Here is a 23,871-nt window from a genome sequence, read left to right on the forward strand (position 1 = left end):
TTCTCTGTTCCTTATTTCTCAGTTTTATAGGCAGGGTTTTGTTATCAACCCAGTAAATGCTCAAGAGAGACTCATGAAGGCTCACATTTGACCCCAGTTGGGTTGTTCTAACAAAATGCCTCCATCTTCCTCACTATAAGCTGCAGCCCCAGCCTTCAGGATGTCAGTCAGTAGCTGGAGCTGTGATCCAATGACCAGTTACACTAAGCACAGAAGGTCACAGCATAGCTAGGTATGTGTCATCTAGCAGGGCTCCATGCTGGCAAGTGCTGTGTTCGAAGACACATTCCTCAAACAAGGCTCTGCACATGATCTGTCCTTTGTCACATCACTGGATGAGCTTCTACCATGTAACCCCACTCACAGGAACAAAAACGCTGCATGGTAAACGACCCAGAAATATGCAGTCACATTCACTGGAGTCTGAGAAGGTTTGCTCTTAACTAGGAATTCCCTTGTTACAATGCTTTCTACTTTACACATGCCGATAGAGAAAGTGCGATTACTTAGCACTTTGAAAGTCACTTATCACTGTGAAAGGGGGAGCAGGAAAGAATAAATTTCATCTGCTCTTCTTTTGCTATAATCACCTCTTTGAAACAGGACAGCAGACGAGGTGTGTCTGAATAACATTTTTTTTCCCAAGAAGCGGCAAATCAGTAAAACCTTGAGTGCAATTCATACTATTAAACCTGAAATACAAGGCAGCATCATCCCAAAGATCCACTAATTTAAAATAAGACCTCACCATTTTCTCAGCTTTTCCTAACATTAAGAAACCTGTACAATGGTAATGTACGATGTAACTTAGATAACCATACAAACATCCTTAGCATCCAGATCTTAGTTTACAGCGGGCATTTGAATAAGAAGTTAGTTATTTGCTAAGATAAATGTAATAACTTACATCTATATTCCATATCATGAAAAAGCCTCATATTTGTAGGCACCATTTACAGCCATGAAACCTGCCTTCACAGTATTATATTGCCAAGTATACCATGGGTCCAAAGATTCTTTGTTTTCCTACTTGTAGCCAAATGCTACCCATCAGCAGTGCTCCGACATAGTCAGGACACTAATCCCTGTCCTGCTTTAAAACTGTGCACACTCATTCACACTCCTCTCTCCCACAAATTAGCCTATGTTTCTATTTTAAGGGAATGATGCACAAAGGTGGCCATGCTATAACTGCTCTGCTGGTGTAACGATACTGAAATTAAAAGCAGAAAACCTGGGTGGATTTGTCCCAGACTAGAAAAAATTTTAATACTATTATAAATGAAAGTTTGATGAGAAATAATTTTCAGTACAATTTTCTAACTACAGAAATCTCTGTAGTAGAAATGACTGTGATCACATGCAAAAACTGCCACAAAGAGGACCTGGTTTGGTATGAAATAAAACATCATGCCATAATTGGTTTCTTAAAATGGAAACAGTAATACTACCTTAATATTGGTCCAGATTTTCAGCATAAAGTGAGGTAAATCCATTCTTCAACCCAATATCTCAATTTACAATCTCCTGACATCCAGTCTATTGACAGGGTCAGAGTACAACATACAAGTCTAAACCAGTATTTGGAGTGTTAACATAACAGTTTCCAGGTATCCAGATCAGTGTTTGACTTGTACTTACTGAATAGGCCTGCAGAACTAAAGTGGTCATGAAAGGTTACACTGATTTTACCATAAGCAGACTTCAGTATAAGCCTGTCAATTATGTGACTGTTTAGTAGGGAAGAGTCTCAAGTGTGAAAGATGGTGTGGGAGCATTTACTTATGTCTTTCCCTTGAAGAAATCAGTTCTATTTTGCACCTCTGAGAATCAGAAATGAGAACAGAGGTCAACAAAGCAGCTGAGGAGAGGACATAAAGGTTCCCATTTCTACAGACTCCCACAGAAACTGATCCAAGAAGGGAGGGCTTTGATTCCTGTGTCAGCAAGCACCATTTGCTATGAGTTTCAAGCAAGTGAATAGATTTCTTCATGAAAGCATTTGTAGAGTGTCTTCAGCACACTACCTTACATATTAGGCTCCCAAAATATAGTCTGTGGAGCACCAAAGATCTAAGTAACCCTGTGATGATCTCTGAGATCTCAGCAAATAGGAAAGATAAAGTGACAAAGGGAAGGTTGTGCTTGAAAGCAACTTCTGTGAGGTATTCTTTATATTAAATTGGTCCAAGAAATCATGAAATCTATTGCCACAGATGTTGGCATTATGTTAAACACTATAGGCCTTCTTATTGAAATAAAAATGCACTAAAGTCAAGGGACATACAATTATATGGAATTTGTTGACAGCTCAGCATGCTGCAAAGTTATGAAAGGATGGTAAAAAAAAAAAAAAAAAAAAAAATCAGCAGAAGATTTAGGAGGCAAAATTTCCTAAGCAGCCTGACCTTCTTTCTGCAATGAATCTACTGAACAGTAGGTTAAGCAAAGGTCGGGTTAAGCATAGGTTAAGAAAAAAGCTCCAAGAAGAGGAATGTGCTGTCAGGGTCACAGAGGCTCTGGGACATCAGGGAAGTGTGTGAGAGTTATAGACACTTCAATCTCATATGTATTTCCTAGTCCCAGGGCCTGAGTGAGCTCTCTGCTCCGACCTGACACCAGGGAACATGACCTGAATTCACACCATGCTGCACAGCAGCCAGCGGCTGCTCTCTGTCATCTTCAGGCATAACTTGACAGAAGTGCTGCACAGCTTAGCTGCTGTTTTAGCTTGAGCCCTTACTTAGAAATCAGGATGCACTTGGTGTGCTGAGAAGTGCTTCATGAGTCAAATAAGTAGTGCGTCAAAGCACACCAACTCCCATAAACAAGAGATAATTTGTCTACTTTCATAGACAAGAATTAGAAAACTGAACATGAAGAGTGAAGAATGTGGTCCTCCCATTCTCTTTGAAGCTCCATGTCACTTATACAGCCACTGATTTATCATTCTCAGATTCTAACTTCTCTGCTAGAGCCTGTCCTCACGCCCCTGTCCCTCACATTAGTGTATCCCTGACTTTTCCCCAAAATGACCTGGCTGCTCAGTGGCCACTAAAGGGGCACTGCCTGCCAGAAGACTACTGACAAAGGTAGTCAAGCCCTATTTGTGCCAACACATTTCCTACATAAGACTATATGTGCTTCCAGGAGTTAAAGTGCAGTCCTGCCACTTCTCAGTGTGAATTTGCCCAGCTTAATGTGTCATGACAAAAAATGTGACTGTTCATGCAATCCATCTGGATCATCACTCATTTACTCCACCTTTTCTTCTTTCCAGGTGGTAACATAAACAGAGGAAAAGCCAGAAGGACCTCTTGTTGTGAAACATTTCCTCTTTTCACAGCATGTTACACTATACACTCCTCCCACAGCATAAAACCAGCAGTGTTAATGTGCTGTGGAAGTAAATTAGTCACAAACACCACCACAGGGAACTTAAATATTTTGAATGTATACCATATAATCAGGAAATGCCCACCCTCTTTATCTGTCAGGAACAAGGAAATTGAAAGCTTTGTAATTTTAAACTGCCCATCAGTTGCTATGAATCAATCAAACATCTTGCTGCGGAGAGCTAGCATGCACAAGAACGCTGGTAAGATAAGAGAGGGTTTAAACTACACTCCCCACCCTGTTGGAATAGTTTCAGCCCAAGATTCCACATTTGATCACCCCTGTCCAGGGCTTCTCTTTATAAACCTCCACTGAACTCCTTGAAAGGACTAGAATATGACACCGAACTTTCATATTTTTTCAAATTATTTATATTACTACCAATTCTCACAGACTTCACCAATCCAAAATAAATTCATTTTTTTTTTCCAAGAGTAAATAAATTTTATAAGACAATTTGCAGATTTATAGTGACTTATTCCTTTAACATATATTAACAGAATGACAGATGTCATGTAAGACTGATACACATCCTCTACATTATCATTTTTTGCAATAACCCTACATCCATCCACTTACTACAAAAACCAGAGACAAATCACATCAACCTTCTCTTTAAAATTTAAGTTCCTTCCTGGAAGAAACACGAAGGTGTTGCTTTAAATTGTAATTACTATTTTGCTAGCACATAATATAGTTATTGAATGGCAGAAGAGACAACAGCTGTAAAGAGCATTGACTTGTGCAACTTTATGGAAATACAAATATATTAATATTTCACAGACAAGGGACACTGAGTTGCTCTGTCCTTTGTAAAAGCAAGATTAAGGATTGGCATCAATTCAGTGCATTGGTATAGACATGTATGTATATATAAATTTCTCTTCCTTTTTATCGGCAAGTAAAATGCAAAAAGTTAGGTCCAGAGGCTAAGCTGTCATTAAGGGCATGTGACATATCCATGGAGGTATTTTGGAGCACATGGGCACCATGCAGAGCAGGCTGATGGTAAGCAGGAAACGTAGCCCCATGGGGAAATGCTCCACATCTTCTTCTGTTAAACCTAACACAGAAGTAGGGCTGTGGAGGTAGAGTGACCTTTGCTATGCACAAATGCTAATTTGCAGAAGACAGACCTTTGTTCTGGGTGAATAAAATTTCCTTCTGTTTTGTTTCTCACATTAGAGCATGTTCCTGAATTTCCCAAACTGTAATCTTTAAAATGATTAAATAAATCATGTGAACAACCACAACAAAAAAAATACACTATTCTCTCGGCCTCAAGATATTTCCAACTAATTTAGTGTTGTGGTGCTATTCTGCACACCAGAAAGCTAGTTCTCAAGAAATGCTTGGAAAATTACAACAAAAATAAACTTCTCACGGCACTATAAACCAAAAGCTGACAACCTGTAAATAGAACCAGTGCAATATTCATAGGCCAAGACCAAAGACTGGCACATTTTTGATACCAGCTTCAACTGTCTATGGCAATCTATCAGCCCCTCTTTCTGATTCAGCTTCTGATCATTGGTATTTCATCTGTCACACAGGCTGAGGGAGAAAGCAAGCCTTTGTGACCATACCATTAGTCTGATGTTCAGTGACACACAGCACCAATGGTGTGCTGTTCCGTCATGGCTCCCACCCTATATTTGGGTTCATGCATGATCTTCATTAAGTGAGACCATCAGGACTCTCTGTGCCTCAGGCAGTTAAACTGACCACCCAGGACTCTCTAGTAGACCGAGGAATCAATTACCTACTTCTGTAACATATTCTTCTCTCTGCAATTATTCAGCACTCCTACCAAGAGCAGATGAATGGAGGTCTTGCCTCCTACAGGTGTTGCCAGGATGACAAATGATAATATCCTTGCACATTTTTGTAGATCAAAAACTGTGAAGTCCATCTCCTGTCTAACAAGGCAAACAAGCCTCAAAAGTTACTTTCCTCTTTTACTCCCAAAGCTAGACTTGACTTTATCAGGACTTGATTGGGATTAGGCCAAGTAACCTCCCTACATTTACTCTTGACTTCATTTTTTTTGGTGGCCATTGTGCTTCCTTTACTCCTTTATTGTCCTAATACTCTGGCAGCATAACAGAATGAAAACAGTCAGCATCAGTACACTGAAACATATCTGGCAGCTGCAGGCACCAGATGCCAAGCACTTCAGTGTATTTTCTAGCAGCAGTAGCAGCAGCCAGTTCTCTGGGAAACTGCCTGAACTCCTGCCTCATTTCACTCCTGGCTGTTCCTAGTCTGAGTGGTCCATGAGAACAGCATAGGGTCAGTCTGCAGAAGGGTTTCATTGCCCTTCAAGTAGGCTGGTTTTCTCCATCTCACTTCTGATTCGGTGAGATCTGATTATACAGCACCACCTTGGATTATTTACAAGATGTGTTTTGGGGTCTGCCAGTCGAAATGGACATGCTTCTCTTTCTTGATGAGCCAGTGGTACTTTCCATTTGCAAAATGTCTTTCTAAACCAAATAGTAATTGTAGTAATGTTTCCCAAAGAAATGGTACACCTCTTGACTCAAGGGCCAAGATGATGTAGGTAGGAAGAAAAAGAGAACTCTCCTGAGGCCAGGTTCTGATCCAAAGCAGTCAGCATAAAACTTTTTACTCACTACAAGCTTTAGATGAGGCCCATAAACCAGCAAATACCTGTCAATGAGAGTGGAAGACATCAGCTGCTCACTTGTGCCTCAGTCTGGAAATCGTCCTTTTTCCACCCCTTTGCTCAAGCTTTTGCTGCTAGAGGCACGATAACAATCTGATCATCAGTGTGTGATGTTGGGAGTGCAAAAAACATCTATACGGCCTTCAGCCTGGCTTCTAGCATGAAGAGAAGCCAGCAAACAGAAAAAAACTGGAGGCTGGAGATGCTGTTGTGGTAGGCTGGTCTCTACAGTGACCATCTATTGCAAACAATGTAACATAGAGCAGTCTATAAGGAATTATCCTTTGTCAGAAAAAGTAGCAAAAAAGTGCAAAAGTGACAGAAGCATTTTTCTTGTCCATACTGTAATCATCCACAGTGGGCTGCAAAAAATTCATCTTGGCCCTAGCCCAAGATCAGTATTTTAATCTTTAATTTATACTTGCATCTACCAAAACAAATAGCATAACTTTCTGTCAAGTGTTAAGAAGAAATGAAACTGGGTAGCCACTTTTTTAGTAAAGTTTAAATTTTCTTCTCTGACACTGTGTTACAGCACTTATACCTACCCCTCACCATGACCAGTTCATACTTTAATTACAATATTAACTTGAAATATTTCTTGAGGTTTAGTCTAGCCTAATTTTCAGACTTACTGTTTTGATGCCTTCTTCCTAAAAAAAGAATGAGCGTGTGGCATAAGACAAGCCTGCTCAAGATAGACTTATTTTAAAATGCTCACTCTTTTCACTGAAGTATAATAATTTTGCATGAAGAAAAAGCAAATCTGTTTTTAATTTCAATATTTAAAAAAATTATATTCTGGTTTTATATAAATTTTACATCTCATGGCAAAGAAACTGCAGAGCTGAAGAGTAATCCATGTTTCATTAGTTTGTATATTCTGCCACAGAATATAATATTACGTTCTTAAATTAGTTGGAAGCCACACTGTGCTGCAGAGTATAAAAACAAAAGCGAGGGCTCAAGCTAGGTCAAGCATATTTTGTATAGGTCCATTAAAAATCTCATTCCATTAATATTAATAAAGATGTTGAGACACAAAAGTCCTTCAATTAACATATATTAGGCAGGCAGGCACAAGCATTCAAGTGATCCCACTGTGAACAGCAAGAATCCAGTCCTCAAAGAATAAAGCCATGAGTGTGCTGTGTACATAGTGGGGCAGCTAGAAATGCTAATGCCACAGAAGAGTGAAAAGGCAACACCCAATTGTCTGTGCAAGTAAATATCACTTTATTGCCTCAGCTTCCTCTTCTAGGAAGCAGGTTTGTGCTGGGCCCTGTTATTCCAGCAAGAACAATTTCAAGACCCATTATCTTTTTCATCAAGCTTTTTTCTTTTACTATTTTTTGGCAGGAACTAGCTGGGCAGCCACATATGAGATTCAGGAAAAGGATTTTCATCTGACTGTACAACTTGTTTGTAGATTTCCCTAGCTTATGAACTAAGGTTGTAAAAAAGAAATTAACTTGCATGTTCCAGAAATTACTCTGGATAATAATGGTTCCCACGGTACTGAGCTTCAACCATCAAGACTCATTCACTTGCATATGACCTGATTATTTGACATTTCTTCACCCTCATTCTTAGTGACTTCCGAGCATGATAAACAATAAAAGGTTACTGATGTCAACCTATTATGAGCCAGGATGCTGTTCTCGTCTAACACACAGTAAAGCCAGTACTGAAGCTTAATTAATACATGTTTGTAAATTGTGCTGAGCTGCAAGGCATTATGATTTCAAGTTTCTTCTGTAAATGTTTACCTCGAAGCTTTAGTCAATGCTCTACTGTCTGAACTAAAGATAAGTTCTGCTTCCATCAGCTATTCACATAGCTGGTCAAATCACTGTCAGAGCAAATCAATAGGAAATTCCTTTAGCATACTGTAATTTATGGTAGACCTGCAGCAACAGAACTGGGATTAAAATGGGATAAGAAAAGGCAAGAAAGAACTAACATTTCTGCTCCCAGTGACATGATCAAAAAGACAGAGGAAAACCTTGTTTGTAATATAATTATCCATTAAAGTTCACTTCAGATACCATTTAAGGGCTAGTCAGAGCCTTCCTAACACAAAATGAGTAGCTTTTAGAAAAAAAACATACTGATGTCTGAGCTTCAGCTGATATGACTTGCTGTAGGTCCACTGCTAGCTCTCACAGCAGAGATAACTAAGTTTAACGGTTCTCCTGCCAGCTCACTGAGTGAAGACTATTACAAAATGAGGCAGACAGAGCTAACAGCTTCTGTATGTGGTCAGGAGTCAAGTCAGAGGGAACAATTCTGATGACTAAAAAGGCTGCTTACTTTACTGGGGCTGCTGTCAGGTTATCACTAGACACTGCAACTTCCAAAAAGAAAAAGCAGGTATCTTCTAGAAGATCCCTAGAGAGCTATAAATCTGTAAGTCAGCAACATTACTCATGCTCAGGAAAGAATGAAATCAAGTGAAATTGTCTTAAAGAACTGACCAATATATTAGTGGCATCACAGCTCTGGATGCCTTTGTCTAGAATGGCCCCAGTTTTTATCTTGCCCCCATCCATGGACTGCAAGTTTCAAAACCACAGACATTGAGAACAGTCTTTAGACCTCTGTCCTTCTCTCACTGTTTGTGGTACTGGACAGCAGTTCCAGTGATCAAACTGCCATCTCTTTCAGAGTATGGGACATGCCGTGCATCAGAAACACAAATCCTTCCCTAAGAAGTTGCAAATTATAAAACATTATCTTAAATATCTTGCAGTCTTAAGCATAACTGTGACAAACGAAAACTGTAGATGCCAAAATGACTGAGGGACTTACAGAGCTGGTAACAAACTCCCAGTGACCATCCAGACCGGTTATGACTGGGCAGCCTGTGTTGAATCAAAGTCAAGTTCCCAACTGAGTACAAGTGCGCAAATCACGAAGCTGTCATCATAATCAGGGCACTGGTTTTGCAGAGAGGCTAAGGAGGGAGTAAGCTTGGGAAAAAAAAATGTTTAAGAACAGTTTTGATAGCACTGTTTGCTCAGATTAAGTGGACTCTGCGGCAGGGCCAGGGCACAACCAAAATACTCCTGTGCTTTCCACTCACTCTCCTGCTATGTGTCAGGTACAGAGCTCTAGGAGTGGGCTGCTTGAGTTGGACTTGAACTACAATTTCACAGACTGTCATTGTGTTTTGGGTAAACAAAAGCCTTTACACTCCAGGTCTGCAAACCTGGTATCTTCCTCAAACACTTCTGAAGTGGAGGAAAAAGGGGGAAAAGACAGAAATAAAACCTTGTTTAGGTTAATTATTAGTGACTGAAAGCTGCTATTAGTCATTAGAATCTGCCTCTAAAAAGAGAAATATTTTAGATGTTCAGCAGTTTGCAGCCATGCAGAAGAGCGTATGTTGCATCTCGGCAGCAAAGACGGTATGGTCCAAATGAAAATAGTGGCGCTTAAAATAAAAATCCTCATTTACATCAAAGACATCCTGTTATGAAGAGGTCAAGTCTGTGCAGACAGGTCATCCTCTCCTGACCCTTATAAGGGCATTTGACTATAAGCTTCTCTCTAATGGACTACGGAAAGTGTGGGAACTAAGCTTGGTAGAAAGACTTTGTTACAGCAAGAAAAATGCTGATGTTTCAAGTATAGATAGAGTCTACTAATTCCTTTAGAAGTTATGATAAGACTGCTGCTTAACAAGAAAGGCCAGGATGAACTGCCTGTCAAATGGACGGCTCCCTGTTTCTGGAGCTGCTTTAAGGGTGCAAGCAGTGGTGCTTGCAACAGCCTGAAGTTTGGTCTGAAATACACCAACGAACAATCTCCATGCTTTTATTGCCAGCTGAGCAATAACGGAGCAGGCAAAAATGACTGAGAGAACCAGCTCCTGTGGGCACTCTTGCGAGCTGTTCTACGTCCACAGCCCATTTTGTTGAGGCTGATGGAGCCAAAGTGCTCTCAGTGACACAGTATTTCTTCTGTGTATGTTAAAGGGTTCCAGATTTTTTAATATAAAACCTGGAAGAAATGCAACCTCTATTACTTTTCCTGTCCAGCAGAAGCAGATTATTTCTCCATCATTAATCCTCTTTAATTCCATTTCCTACCCATCAGGAATAAGTAGGGTCAAAATGCCTGGGATAACACTGTCTTTGTCTTGCAGAGCTAAAGCCAGAGTTAAACAGAAAGCTTATCAGACAGATAGGGAGAAGGGCAATCAATAATCCAATCACACAATTCATTCCCCATCAGCAGTCAATTCAAGGCTGAGACCAGAAACAGTGTCTTGTATTTGTCTAGTATAATTTAAAATATCTTCAAGAATATGCCTTATTCCCATTGTCACCTCATTTTCCTGTAAAGATTTTTCTTATTTTCATCTTTACCTTATTATGGAGTGAATAATGGCAAAATGTCCATCAAAACAGTGGACAAAATGATGATCCTGTAAAACACAATTTGTGTTTTATAAAGGATGGAGATGTAATGGTGTGAGAAGATAAAGAAAGTCAAAGAACTCCTATGCCAGATGCTGTTCTTGTTGTGCTGGTATAATGGCAGAAAATGTAGGATTTGTATATTGACTTGTGGATGGAGTAAAAATAGCTTTGAGAATGAGTCAAATCACCAATTCTGTACTTAGTTTCTCTTCAAGGTCCCACTGGGCCAAATTTTGTCCTATTTTTACAGCTGTAGGTTTCTAAAGGAACCTCATTGCAAACAGCAATTATTTTGTACTTTTATCAGCAGTCTGGCTCACTGATTTTGATGGGAGTTTGCATAAGAACCTTGGGATTTGTCTCAACATATTTAATTGGACTTAAAGTGTGAGCTCTAGGAATAAGAGGCTGTTGTTAGCATGAACTTAAATAATGCTAATACAGGGTGCAATTAAACAACTACAAAGAACAAGTACATGAGTTGCCTTGCCTGCCTGCCTCTTAGGTGGCCAGACTGCATTAAGAAGCTTTAATTTTGTGGCTTCTTTGATACTTTGAGCAAAGTCCTGCCCTCAGACATGCACACACAACTTCCATTGAATTAATACATCTCCTGTTTATCTCTCAGTGCTACATCTAACCCTTTCTCCAGTCGTAGACTCCTCTGACAGCTCAGTGAGTGTAACATGATTCATCCTTCCCTCCTCTTTCTCTTCCCTTGACTAGACACTAACAAACATAACAGAACTTGAGACAAGAGAAAGAGGCCCCTTATAATGAAAGATTCAATCACATCTTATGAAAAACAAAGAGGGGCACTAGCTAATGCATGAAGCTGACTCCACTCTTCTAATTGAGGTACATAAATAAAAGGGAGAGAATGGCCCACATTCACCTCTAGCGTAAGCAGGTGCAGCCTCTCAGGCGTCCATGCTAGTGTGTTTGCTTAGGGCAGAATTTGGCCTGAACAATAAAACTGGGTATCATATAGTTCTAAAGGATCTGAACTGTTCCACTGAACTGTACTGATTTTCTCTCTGACCCAAAATACACATGCATGTCTCCTCTGTGATGTAATGGTAGGAGAGTTCCTTTATGTTGTACGTATGTTTCTTTCCTCTGGCCGCACATGTTTTGTACTTGGTATATGAGTTATGAGACAGGTGAGTACCTGTCTCCTCCACCAAATAGCAGCAACATCCCCACAAATGCTATATAATAAACTACTTATTCACTATGTTCACTATTTTCTACATATGTTGTGTATCAGGCTATAGTGTAAAGTTGTTTGACTTTGTAAGAGAGAGTTCTTGTCCACAAGGGGAATGTGACTTCTGCTCCTAAATGCACAGTTATAAATTACTTTTCAGAACGTCTCTAGAACACAACTGGACTACTGACAGCTCCGGGGTTCTCTTGTATTCTGCCCTGATTTACTGTGTGACTGCAAACAACTCAATTTATACAAGAGATTATGTATACATAGACCTAACACAAGCAGTACATAAGGAGACAGAAAGGAGACAAAAACTAGCATATAAAGAGAGACAAACAACACACAGTTTATCCACAGACTAGGAAGACAGTCGTAAGGCTTTTAGAGACAATGTCATCATGAAAGAGGAGTTAAAGATGGTGAACCTACAATAGATATCTGTTTTTAATGCAGATGAGATAGCACAACTTGTGGATGAGGCAAGAGGAATGAGATAGGAATACAGATACAGTCACCCTGAATAAGTCCTAAAACCAAATTTCGTATTCTAACAGTGACTAGCACCATCTCCTTCAGAAAAAACTGAAACAACCCTGCACTCTGTGGATTTGGCATAGTATTCCTCCCAGTTAGATAGCTAAAGGCAATTATAAGTATTACTATATTACTAAATAATAATAGTAATAAAAACATATAATTAGAATAAATAAGAATTTGCACAAGTCAGGAGCTTCGGAAAAAAAATTAATTTGGGAAGAATGAACAGCTTGAATTGGAGAACGTAAACAGAGGATGAAGCAGCAAGACAAACCAGTGGCCCAGACATATCAATTGGGAGAGCACAAGGGATTGAAGGAAACTCCAAGAAGTCATGCTGGAGTAACAGAAGAGTTTTATTAAAAGTAATCATGAATATCAGTAGAGAAAGGAGTTGAAAATTTTGCATTCATTTCTTTTCAGGCGACATTAAGATGATGCCAAGAGAGAAACTAGTTTTGTATTTACTAACATAAATGAACTCATTGACCCAAAGTTGTAAGAGTTTAAAAAAACCCCAACCCTGGGAGTGAGAATGTATTAACAAAATATATGAAAATGAAAAAAAATTATCACAACTTCTTTGCAGGGAATGTACCATATTCTCCACAGATAGTCCAGAACGTATTTTTCTGAAGATGTACAAACAACATCCATCTTTTGAGATTTTTTGATAAAATGACTGAGCAAATCTGTGTTGTACAGCATAAGCCTGAATTTTAATAAATCTGTCATACTCTTTTATTGCTAAATAAATATGATGCTGCTACTCAATGCCTGATGGTGAAACAGACACTTAGGAAGATTTAAACAAGGTTTCTTGAATACAAGTTAATTTCATTTAATAAAAAAGAAAAAAAAAAAAAATCACAGCTTTCTTGCTGCATAAGAGATACTCCAGCAAGTTGTTCAAAATCAAAGCACCTGAACACTTTGACGATGAAAAGGTAAGAGACAGTACTCATAGTAAACTTGTACACATTCTCCTAAAATGTTGTCATAATGTATTAGGGTACTTATTCAGATAAAGAGCATAGATCCAGTTTTGCCTTCTGACACATCAAGAAAATTGTGTTGACTGATGGGAACATTTGGTCTCAAATCAACGAATCAGCGTAAAAATGTGGGGCCTTACTGTCAACTAAGCTATTAAAACGTGAGTAAGATACACACATCTCTTAATAGATCTATACCAAAGCAAGAAATTCTTGCTCCTTTCCAGTGTTAAGTTAAGGTCATCCTGCCTAACAAACAATTTCATATAGACTCTCTCAAAAGTCTACTCTGCAGGCAATGGCAGATAACAGACAGCTGAATGACTGAATACTCTAGGTCATCCAAAAAATTAGATCAAAGAGTCCCTGTAGTCTATTGAAATGCAATTGCTTCCAAATCACATTGTGGTGTTCCAGGCTTGACAGAATGGGTCACTGCAGTTTTATTGTAGAGAAGCTATTGCTAATGAAAGGAACAATGGAAAGATTAGTGCTACCAACCATATAGAAGAAACACCACTTTCGGTTTAATTGCAGTGAACAAAGCAAATAGGAAAGAAGGGCAACCAAGTGACAAAAGTAGTTGGTGCAAAGAGGATATAGAAGCTATTCACAAGGTTCTCTTGATCAGAGCATAGCGTCCAGACTTAACATATGATTACTGAATTTGGATAACAGTAAAAAAATGACGTGGTTGTCATTATAGACAGCTGACAACACATTTTTAAGATGGTAGCCTTACAAACTGAAAGACTAATAATCCTATTGATAATTTGCCTTGGATTCATTAGGTGAACAGAAATTAATAAATGGATAGGGGTAAAGGAACAATTATACTTTATTTGTGATACCTACTCTGCAGGAGATTATTATAAGTAAAGGTTTACTTCATTTACCAGTTTAAAATAACAATTTAAGGTGAAATCTATTGAACCTTGGAACTGATTAAAGAGAGATTCCAATTGGTGATAATCTAGGTACTGAAAAAGGTTCTGCCATAATAAATTTGTTCATACCACAATATTTACTCTCTTTTGATCAGTTTCTGGATCTTTTCTAAGTGAAGCTTACCAGTCATAACAATGTCTTTGTCGAGACAGTGGTAAAAGATCCATTTCAGTCTCAGTTAAGATCACCACATTCTGTTTCTCTGTGACCTGAGGCAGACTTGAACCTTCCTTCTCCAGACAAGACTTGACAAGCCCAGCTTTACTTAGCTCGTAAAACAGGTTAAAAAACAAAACGTGGCCAAACAGGGAGACCCAAACTGTAACTGTTGCCTGTAGGTAGAGCACTTCTCTTAGAGGAAAAAGACAAACACTGCACTAAGTGAAACCAGTTTTTTTCCTGAATAAATATGGTAAAAGCTAGCAGTTGTGAAAATGAAGCTTTCACAGAAACAACTAAGCACATCCGATATTAACAATTCAGCACTACAAACACAACTTAAAAAAAACAAAAGAAAGCTTCATTCCAGTTCCTGGCACCTGCTCCAAAGTCACATTTGCAATTGTTCAAATGAACTGTAAGATACTAACTCTAACGTGCTGCGAAAAAAAGTAGAGCATTCAAAATATAATCCAGACTACTTCAACCAGTTACCAGTATTCAACAGCTCTTCCCAATGAACCACCCTCTTAAGTCACTGATTACTATTTCAAAGGAAACACTGTGTGTCTCAAGTGCTCCTTTTTTGGTCCCATCACACAGTTTAATAGCCCTTATGGACAAGTACCTTTGCAAAACAGATTTCTAGAGGGTGACCCAACATATCCTCTGGACGTTAGTCAACCACAAAGCATACAGATAGCTTCATATACCTAACACTATTACGTGTCACTGCTCTCATCTGCATCCATAGGAGATTGCTTTGCAAGTGCAAGTGCTTAAGCCTAAAAAACATCAATAACTTAATTCTGTAGATAAGTCTTCTGAATTACATCAGTAAAGACTTCTCTGCAGGCAATGAGCACTGTCAAACATGTTTTGAAAAAATCATTTGCGAGTAATAATTTTTCATGAACTTGGATGACAGCCATAAATGGAAAATATGCAATGATAATATTTAACACATTCATAAAGACATCAACTAATCAAGACTTATAAACCCGAATAAGGCTGGAATTGTCAAAGGAAACAAAGGGAAACTGGTTCATAACTCCTGCTGAGCTAGGAAATTCACCCTTCCTTAAAGTAGTTGACAAACCCAGGTACAATATTTTTTTCTCACAAGCTTATGGATTGATTTTTTTTCTTTATTCATAGTAGTTCAGAAAGACAGAAAGAGCATTTACTTAAGAGCAAGCAAAAATGTATAAACTATCACAAACTATAACAAATGATAATTGCTATGGGATAATTACTAGGATTACCAGCCAATCTTCCATTTTTTTCCTGAATGACTGTGATCAAAAAATACAAAGGGTGTGTTACAGTTCATTGGCTGTAACTAAACCTCTTCTGTTAAATGCAATAGCAACTACTGGTATTAGGAAAATCACCAAACGGTGTATGGTATCCTGAATATTATAAGAATTACATACCTTCAGCTACTATTCCATGCTTTTTATGCTGATTTGTTTTAAATAAACACTTACCAAGCCTACACACGTAGATATTGCTACTGAAGAGGTGCTATCATTCCTTATAAATCCCTGGTAGAAACACTGCTCAATTTCATGTTCCTGAGAATTTGAGACTCCATCTTTCCCGAGTACCTGGACAATAAAACTGTTGCTTAAAATGGTCGAAGGTTTAAGTTCTAAGTGAAGTTCCTGTCCAAATGCTGAAAATTTGTAGTGCAAGGAACTCTTTGAACTCTGAGTTGATCTCTTTCTCCTAGTACTGTGCAAAACATCATGTGAAATGTACGATCCACTGGAATCCACTTTGACAGGTGTCACAAATACATAATCTGTAATGATAAGAAGTTAGCCATCAGCTTATGATTCCAACAAATAAGGTAAGTGTCATTCCAACACAGTAAGCATCAGGCTTTCACTATGGCGTGAAGCATTCCGTCATTGAGGGAATGGGCTGAAAGCTCTGCAGGCTTGACTGCATAAATTCACTCCTGTAAGTCACACAGGCTCTCAAACAGTGTTTGTTTCCTTTCTGCCCCACTGAGAGGTACAGACTAACTAGCATAGCTGTGAACATTCCCACAATCGCTCTTCTGAAGACATTTGTCATCACCAGCAGATCTGTAGATTTTCCCCTCCCCCTGTATTAACTGCTCTCAAATGTGAAGGCTGCTCTGGTTTGAGGGGGTTTTTTCCTTCCCTAAGAATGCAGCAAATATTATATCACTGTAGGGGTAACCATGACTAAGACTTTGTAGAACTATACCACTTGTTCAAATGGATTAAAGGATTAATTTATTAATGCCTTAACCGAGTGAGACCTCATCTCTTTGTAGTGACTCGATTAGACTGGGTTTCAAATTGTAACTGACCTTCAGCAGAAAGAGATTACATCCTACCTAATAACCTTTAGTCAGCCATTGCTAATTGCATGTCAAAGTAGTTTATTGTTTTGAATAAAATATGCAAAAAATTACAAAACTATTTGTGAGGAGAAGACTAATATCTACTCACAACCACCTAAGAAAGGAAAAAATAGAGTCCATGATTCAGCTAGCTGCCTAAGCAGGTGCCTAGCTTAAAGTACATTACCATTGTTGTTGATCCAGCCATACAGGGATTACTTGTATCCTGGAAGCTGGGTCTGAATTTTAGCCGTTTGCTGAACTAGGACCTTTGCACCTATTCCTGGTTATATGAGTAATTATGCTGAATAAACTGCTTCCCAACCCCATTTCATTTGAGCTGTATTTCTCTGTGAATATTTAAAGATGTCCATGCATTTGACACTAAAACAATTCATTTATCTTCCTAAATTGAAATAACATTTAAAAAAGAAGAAAACCCTCTCCTTCTTGTGTTGTAACAGATGTTGCAAAAACTATCAATCTCTTCGCCTGAATAGACTTTACTGGACACCCATTAAGCTGAAAACATAACCAGTGATAGGTTGTTTTTCCTTAGACAGTGGAAACAATACATCAAGAACTTTCACTTGCCTCGAGTGGTGTTAATCAACGGCAGAAGTTGAGGACGCTAAGCAGGCTGGTGGCCAAAAAATGCAAGCAGCTGCTGGAGAGAGGGAATCCCCCAGCGAGCAGACGATAGGGTGCAAGAGGGTTTTCCTTTCTGCACCCTGGTGTGGCTCTCTATTGCACTTTGTTTCCACTTGCACCCAATAAAAAGCATATATTGCATTTCAAACTTCCCAAAGTCATCAGCATCTAAGTGTTAGTCTCTGCAACCTGGGAACAAACAGCTCCTCAGCTCTCACTCACACGAGCCCTTTCTCTCCAGGTTTGTTTTCCCTTAGCCTGCATTGCACAGCTTCTTCAACTCTCCCACCCAAATCTTTTCATTACTTTTGTCTCATTGCTTCCATAACAGACACATGAGGTTTTTGTTGCTGTGGCTACATACACATTCATCTTTCTAATCGCACATGTAAACGTGGATGTATTTACCATCTCATTCATTGCTTTGCTGTTACATATTGTTCCTTTTAGCTTTTGCACACAGGGCTTAACAAGTTAATCTCTGCCCATGGTTAGCTATTTTACAGCAGCCAACTTGCTTTCACTTCATGTTCCCTGAATGCTGTGGCTTCTTCCCTTTAAATGCTCAGTCCACCAAAAAAAGCATCCATGCAAATGTTCACATACATAGATACAGAAAGAGCTATACAAACCATGATTCAATTCACTGATGCTGTCACTGGCTAAAGTTGCTGCATGAGACATGCAACAGAGGCAGCACAGCTGAAGGGTCTGCAAGAGAAAAAAAAAAGAGAGAGAAAGAGAAAAGGAGTATTGGGCGAGATTTACTTGACAAGGGAAGGCAGAAAGACAAGGCACCAGAAACTGTGCAGTAACCTGGTATGAAAGTACACTAGGCGACTGCAAAAGAAAGTGCTCTCGACCTGCCTTTACAGCGCTTCCAAGCCACGGGAGGGTCGGGAATTGCATGGAGCTGCCGCTGAGAATCGCAACAGGTAAAGTCCAGACGACAAGCAGGAGACAGTCCATGTTCCGCCGTGCACCTGGTGTGCTACCTGCTCCCCGAAGCGTGCGGCGGGCGAGCCCGGATCCCCCGCATGGTCACCTGGGCTCTGCCCCGCAGCAGCTCCGGCGGCCGGCTCGCAGCGCCGCGCCCCCGCCCTGCGCGGCGGCGGAGCCCATGGAGCGGCGCCCAGGTGAGGGTGAGCGCGCCCTCGCCGCCGCCGCCGCCGCCGCCACCGCCGCCGCCGCGCACTCTTTAAGCCGCCGCCGCCGCCGCGGGCAGCGCTGCCTCCGGCGCCGCGTCTCGGCGCGGCCGCCGCCCGGGGGGCGACGCGGAGCGGAGCGGGCGGGACCAATGGGAGGCGGCGGGGCCGGGCCGGGCCGGGGCCGGGGCCGGGGCCGGGACTCGCGGGCGCAGGCGGGGAGGCACCTGGGAAAGGGGGTGGCTTGCGGACCCCCAGACCTCGGGAGAAGCGAGGAAGCGGCTGGGCTGAGCAAGGGTAGCGCCAGTGCTGGCACACCTGTGGCGATCTGCGAAGAGATCGGGGGGACCTTCACGGGGGTAGGAGGGGTGCAAAAACGGGGGGCCGACCCACAGGGCTTAATCAAAAGGAGCGGAGCTTTCGTGACGATGCTGGGAGAAGGAGTAGGGTTCGGTATCAGCCATCCAGCTTCCAAAGCACCAATCACTTGGAAAGAATATGCTGTTACTTTCCATTCTTCTTAAAGGTAGCTTCATGGGAAAACAAACCAACCAACCAACAAACCACACAAAGATTAGGTTGCCTGGGAAGAAAATACAGCTGTAATAGCCAAGACCAGTTACTGAATATTGACCACTGATGTCCATAAAGGAGCTGACTTTCACACAGAGGCTTACATGTATTGAGCCAAATGCAGCACCAGGTTCTGGTCAACTCATCTAGTCCATGCTATTAGGTTACACTTTCCCTTCTACACAAAACTTCAGTAAAGGATCAGAGACCTAAATGATCTGAAAGGAAACCGAAGTATTGAAGTGAATGGGACTGGTCCAGGCTGGAAATCAATACAGAACTTGTTTCTGATGTTTTTGGCTGCACTTGGAGAAGTGTCCCTCACGTCATGATCTCCCCTTTCTGCTAGAGAGTTTTCCAGTATGTGTCAGTCCAATCTCACTCAAAATCTCCCTTGTCCCAGGGTCACACCATGAAAAGAAACGGTAGCTGTGTCAATTTAAGGTGCTTGCTGCTCCAGTTGGCACACAAGCTGGAGAGCACAATGAAGCTGAGGTGAGCTGGAGGTCATCTCCTCTATCTACCTCCTTCACCGGGGGGTTTCTGGTAACTAGTTTGGGGCAGTGGATTAGACAGATCAGAGATATTTTCCCTTCTAAAGCATTTCCTGTCTTTAAACATTAAATAAGTCCCCAGGTGTGGAATTTCTCCTTCACCTCTCTCTATTTCCCAGTGGGTTTTACATTATCATCTCGATGAACATATTATGACAAAGTTTCAAGATCTTTTTCTAACAGTGCACCTGTCACCTCCCACTGAGTATATTCAAACGAAATAGCTGGCTACAGGTTTACGATAGTCCCAGTGAAGCAGAACGCATAAAACATGCTGTGTGTTGCAAATTATAGGAGAAAAATATGAAATTATTGGGCTGTAATTTTATTATCGGCCCTCAACACCCTGCACAGACAGACTTGACTATTTTCAGTAGACTACCTGACTGTGAAGACGGACATTTTATTTGCTGTGAGGGGAGGGAAATAAATACGGTTCTCTAGCAATTACAAGAACTGTTTAAGAAAGAAAAAGACAACTTTCAACAAAAACCTAGCACCACTGAAGGGAGTTTTGCTTTTGATTTCTGTGGAGTTAAGATTTCACCCTGGGGATTTATAGTTTCTGAGTATGATCAAAAAAGAAGAAAAAAATGTGACACTGCTTTGCATGACTATAAATGACATGCATCCAAATTTGAGTTGGCATTAGGCAGGGGACCCCAACCCTTCTTGGCCTGTAGGCAGCAACACTGATCAGTTAACATGCTCAGACAACATCATACTTTGCTCCCTGAGTCAATCAAGATCCCAGCAGTGATGGGCATAAACATCAGCGAATCCTGCAGGCAGCTCGCTACCATGTGCAAACATAGTTACCATGCAAAACATTAGAGAAATGACTGCTCCACAGTCAGCACTGCAGTAAACAATGCAGTCAGAGGGGTTTTTTCCTCCCCCCACTCTCTAGCAATTCCCACCTCAGATGACCAGCAAGCATAACCATTCAGACATAACCATTACCATACTAGAGTCTGTTATTGGACTATTCTCTATTCCCCCTAAGCTGCCAGGTTGGATGCTGCTATCTCTTTTTTATGATGAGTAAAAAACTTTACTTGTTTGAATCCACCTGTTGTAATTGTGTTCCACCTACATGAGAAACTCCTCCATTACCTGTGAATACAAGAAAGCGTGGGGACCCAGTAGAAGCTTGTCATCCTTAAGCAGCATTGCACTACAGATAATATTACCCTTCTCGGGGAGGGATCTCCAGCATAAAGAGATCACCTATGTACCATGACTCAGGAAGTTGGGATTTCTCTCCTATCTCAAAGGGAAAGCAGGGGTTTGCTACTCTGTACCAGCAGTAAGTTACTGCTTCAACTTCATCACCACACTGAGACTCACAAGAGCTTAGCCCGAGTTTCACCAGGGCTTCTCATCCACCCACTCTAGACAGATCACACCTGCATGCATGTCCATTGTCTTGATGTCTAGATGCAAAGATGTTGGATGGTCTTGTTTCCACTTGCTAGCTTATCAGAGAAAATGGATTATTATTTTTAATAACTCTATTCTTTCTAACTCTGAATCCCTCTTTTCTCGTGAATTTCTATAGAATTTTTTCCCCAAGATCTATGCTGTTATGGCCATCGTGATAGAGTCCAGCCCCACACAGAACTCACATTATCGGTAACATGACTGACAGGCGTGGAGAAGAAATACGCCCTGAATTAAAATGCTATCATGTTTGCTTTGCCATCTTTGTTAGAGCAAATTCTTTATCATGTGAGACATTTGTGGCCACTGAGATGAGTCAATGATTCATAGAAGTCTGTTGTCTGATAGCTGTCACCTCTTCCTCTCTCGACCTAGATTATTTTTGCAGATATATTTGCATTAGAAATTAATCAGAATAATTTATACCATATTTAAATCATATATGCCTGGATGACTGAAAGCAGAGTACTTCCAATGGGAAAATGGAGCAGTGAGGGCTTGTTTTAATCAGGTAGTCCCATTGTATTGCATGAATACACATAGTAGAATTGGAGCAGATACATTTTTTGCTAACTCAGCATTCAGTTTCTGCAACTGTCCATTCCTACTTGACCTTTTCTGTGACTATTTCTTACCAAAAGACATACTTGTTGGGTTATTCAGGATACATGTAAGCACTCCACAGGATTCTTCCAGCTCAATCTCTACGCTCTCTGTCTGTTTAGACTCATGAAGATGTTTCACTCTTGTGAAGCACAGAAGCCCTTTGCCTTCATTTATAGTGACTGGTAATTAACCACATGCTGGGTGAAACTCCTTGCGGAGAAGTCTTCATGGAAACCCCTTTACAAATCAAAATGACCCGCTTTAGAATGAGCTGGTAGTTTTCAAAACCCATCAAGTTCATCTTTGTCCCAAGTTGAAGAGGCTCTGAAGTGAAGTTACGCTCCAAAGTTGGTTATGCTCCATACATAGCACAACTGCTAAGTAAGCTTTTCTTTCCCATTGTATTATTCATTCAGTCATCTCAAGGCATTTTGTGAATTTATATAATTTGTCTAAAGAGTTCAGCAACTGTTACTCAGTTGTAGCAGGACAAAACCTCTAGCTGAACAAAATATGAGCAACTCGAAAAAGAACTTGTGGAAGGGTTCATATAGATTAAGCATAGTTGTAGGGATGTAGTCATCTGGTATTAAATTACATTTGCATGGCTATTTGTACATTATCTAAATCCACTCAATACCATACAGTTTAGGAAGAGGCCAAATCCTTTCAGCTGGCATAAATGATCATAGCTCCTCTATCTGGCTGAGTTACAGAACCTGAGAAGATAGTCTACCGTATCCTTCCTGCCAGAAAGATCCCTTGTGCAGAAAGGAGGTAAGCAAGGAGAGTTCATGGCCTACCTCCCTGCCATAGGGAACACCTCACCTATGTGAGGGTACAGGGACACAGCTGGAACATGACACATCCTAACAGACTGATGGTCTGAGGACACTGGTCAGCTTCACCTCCAGCTGGAACGGCATTAGCACTTGCTCTTACTTCCACAGAGTAGGTTTATAAAGCACTAGACAGTATTGTAATGCCTGCTAACAGCGGATCCACTCCTACCCTGTATCCTTTCCCCCCTCCCCAGATTTTAAAAGGCTACTCTCTTAAAAAGAAATGATGAGGACTTTGTTGTTTACTTCTGTGAAGTATTCTCAGGAATGGAAAATGCTAGTCTAGCGTGTTCCCAAAAGCATATTTCTACATTTCTAAGCAGTGTTCAGTTTATAATATGAGCTACTGTAATAAAGTTGCTTTTGCATGATGGCTAATTGCATTCTTCAGTGACACATGGCATGGGCTATACCATGTCACTGGTTATTCTGTTTATGGGTAACTATATTTCAGCTGACGTGGAAACTGTGTAAGTAACAAAAACATCTACTGGTTGACTTAGTGTGGTTCCTCCATTAATTCCTGTTCCTTAAGGGCCTGAAAGTTCACGGAATAAAATTCCACTGTCCCACCAGTTTCTGTATTAAATTCTGCTTTCTGCAGAAGCCTCAAAACGTGGTGTTAGGACTGAAGTTATTTCCTTAAATGGTCTCTAAACCCACAGTTTTCAGATTGCATCCTATAAATTCTGGCAAACTCCATGTAATAAAGAGTAATCTGTGTGGAATAGGTTTTCACCACCATTTACAGTAATATTTTCGGTCAATAAGCCCCTAAATTCATTTCACATAGCTTTTTAATCACAGCCACTGGAAAAGGAGCTTGATCCAGCATTCCTGCTGTACCCTAACTCCCAACGAAATCAAAGAAACAATGTTTACATTTTTTCCTCACCCAATTTGCACGTAGCACTGGGCTGTTATAGTCCCAAATAAATGCTTTTGATTACAAATATTAAACACAATTTTCTGCTTACATGCATTTCTCTGTATTGCACAGCATGTCCATCCTAATTTGATTAGTTCTACACATTTATTTGTGCTAGCTGGACATCCTACTTTCTGGCATGGAGTCTGAAGTTCCAGCTATCCTGCTGACTTGTTACTATTGTACTTGCTCTACCCTGCTACACAAGAGATTTGGGCTCAGGAGCGGAACTAAAACCACCTCCATGCTGGGTACTGACGGCTGACGTACAGAAACTTCACAGAGCAATGTTCTGCATTTCTCTTGCAGTCAGTGCTGTAGGCTAATGCTTAGATTTTAGGAGAGATTAACTGACTTGCATTTCTAGTGTCACCAGCAATTT

General features: G+C 40.5%; 1 protein-coding gene across 1 annotated transcript in view; it reads right to left on the bottom strand.

Moving 5' to 3' along the window:
• The window catches only part of ADAMTS18 (ADAM metallopeptidase with thrombospondin type 1 motif 18), a 78,939-nt gene extending 60,572 nt beyond the window's left edge, over positions 1 to 18,367 (bottom strand). The window contains exons 1-3 of the mRNA XM_059824872.1: positions 18,266 to 18,367; positions 18,031 to 18,109; positions 15,858 to 16,174 (exon numbers count right to left, since the gene is read on the bottom strand). Of these exons, the coding sequence (XP_059680855.1) occupies positions 15,858 to 16,174; positions 18,031 to 18,109; positions 18,266 to 18,367 (498 nt within the window). The remainder of the gene's footprint in view (positions 1 to 15,857; positions 16,175 to 18,030; positions 18,110 to 18,265) is intronic.
• Positions 18,368 to 23,871: the final 5,504 nt, after the last annotated feature.

Source organism: Gavia stellata, chromosome 15, assembly GCF_030936135.1.
Source record: "Gavia stellata isolate bGavSte3 chromosome 15, bGavSte3.hap2, whole genome shotgun sequence".
NCBI classification, from domain to species: domain Eukaryota; kingdom Metazoa; phylum Chordata; class Aves; order Gaviiformes; family Gaviidae; genus Gavia; species Gavia stellata.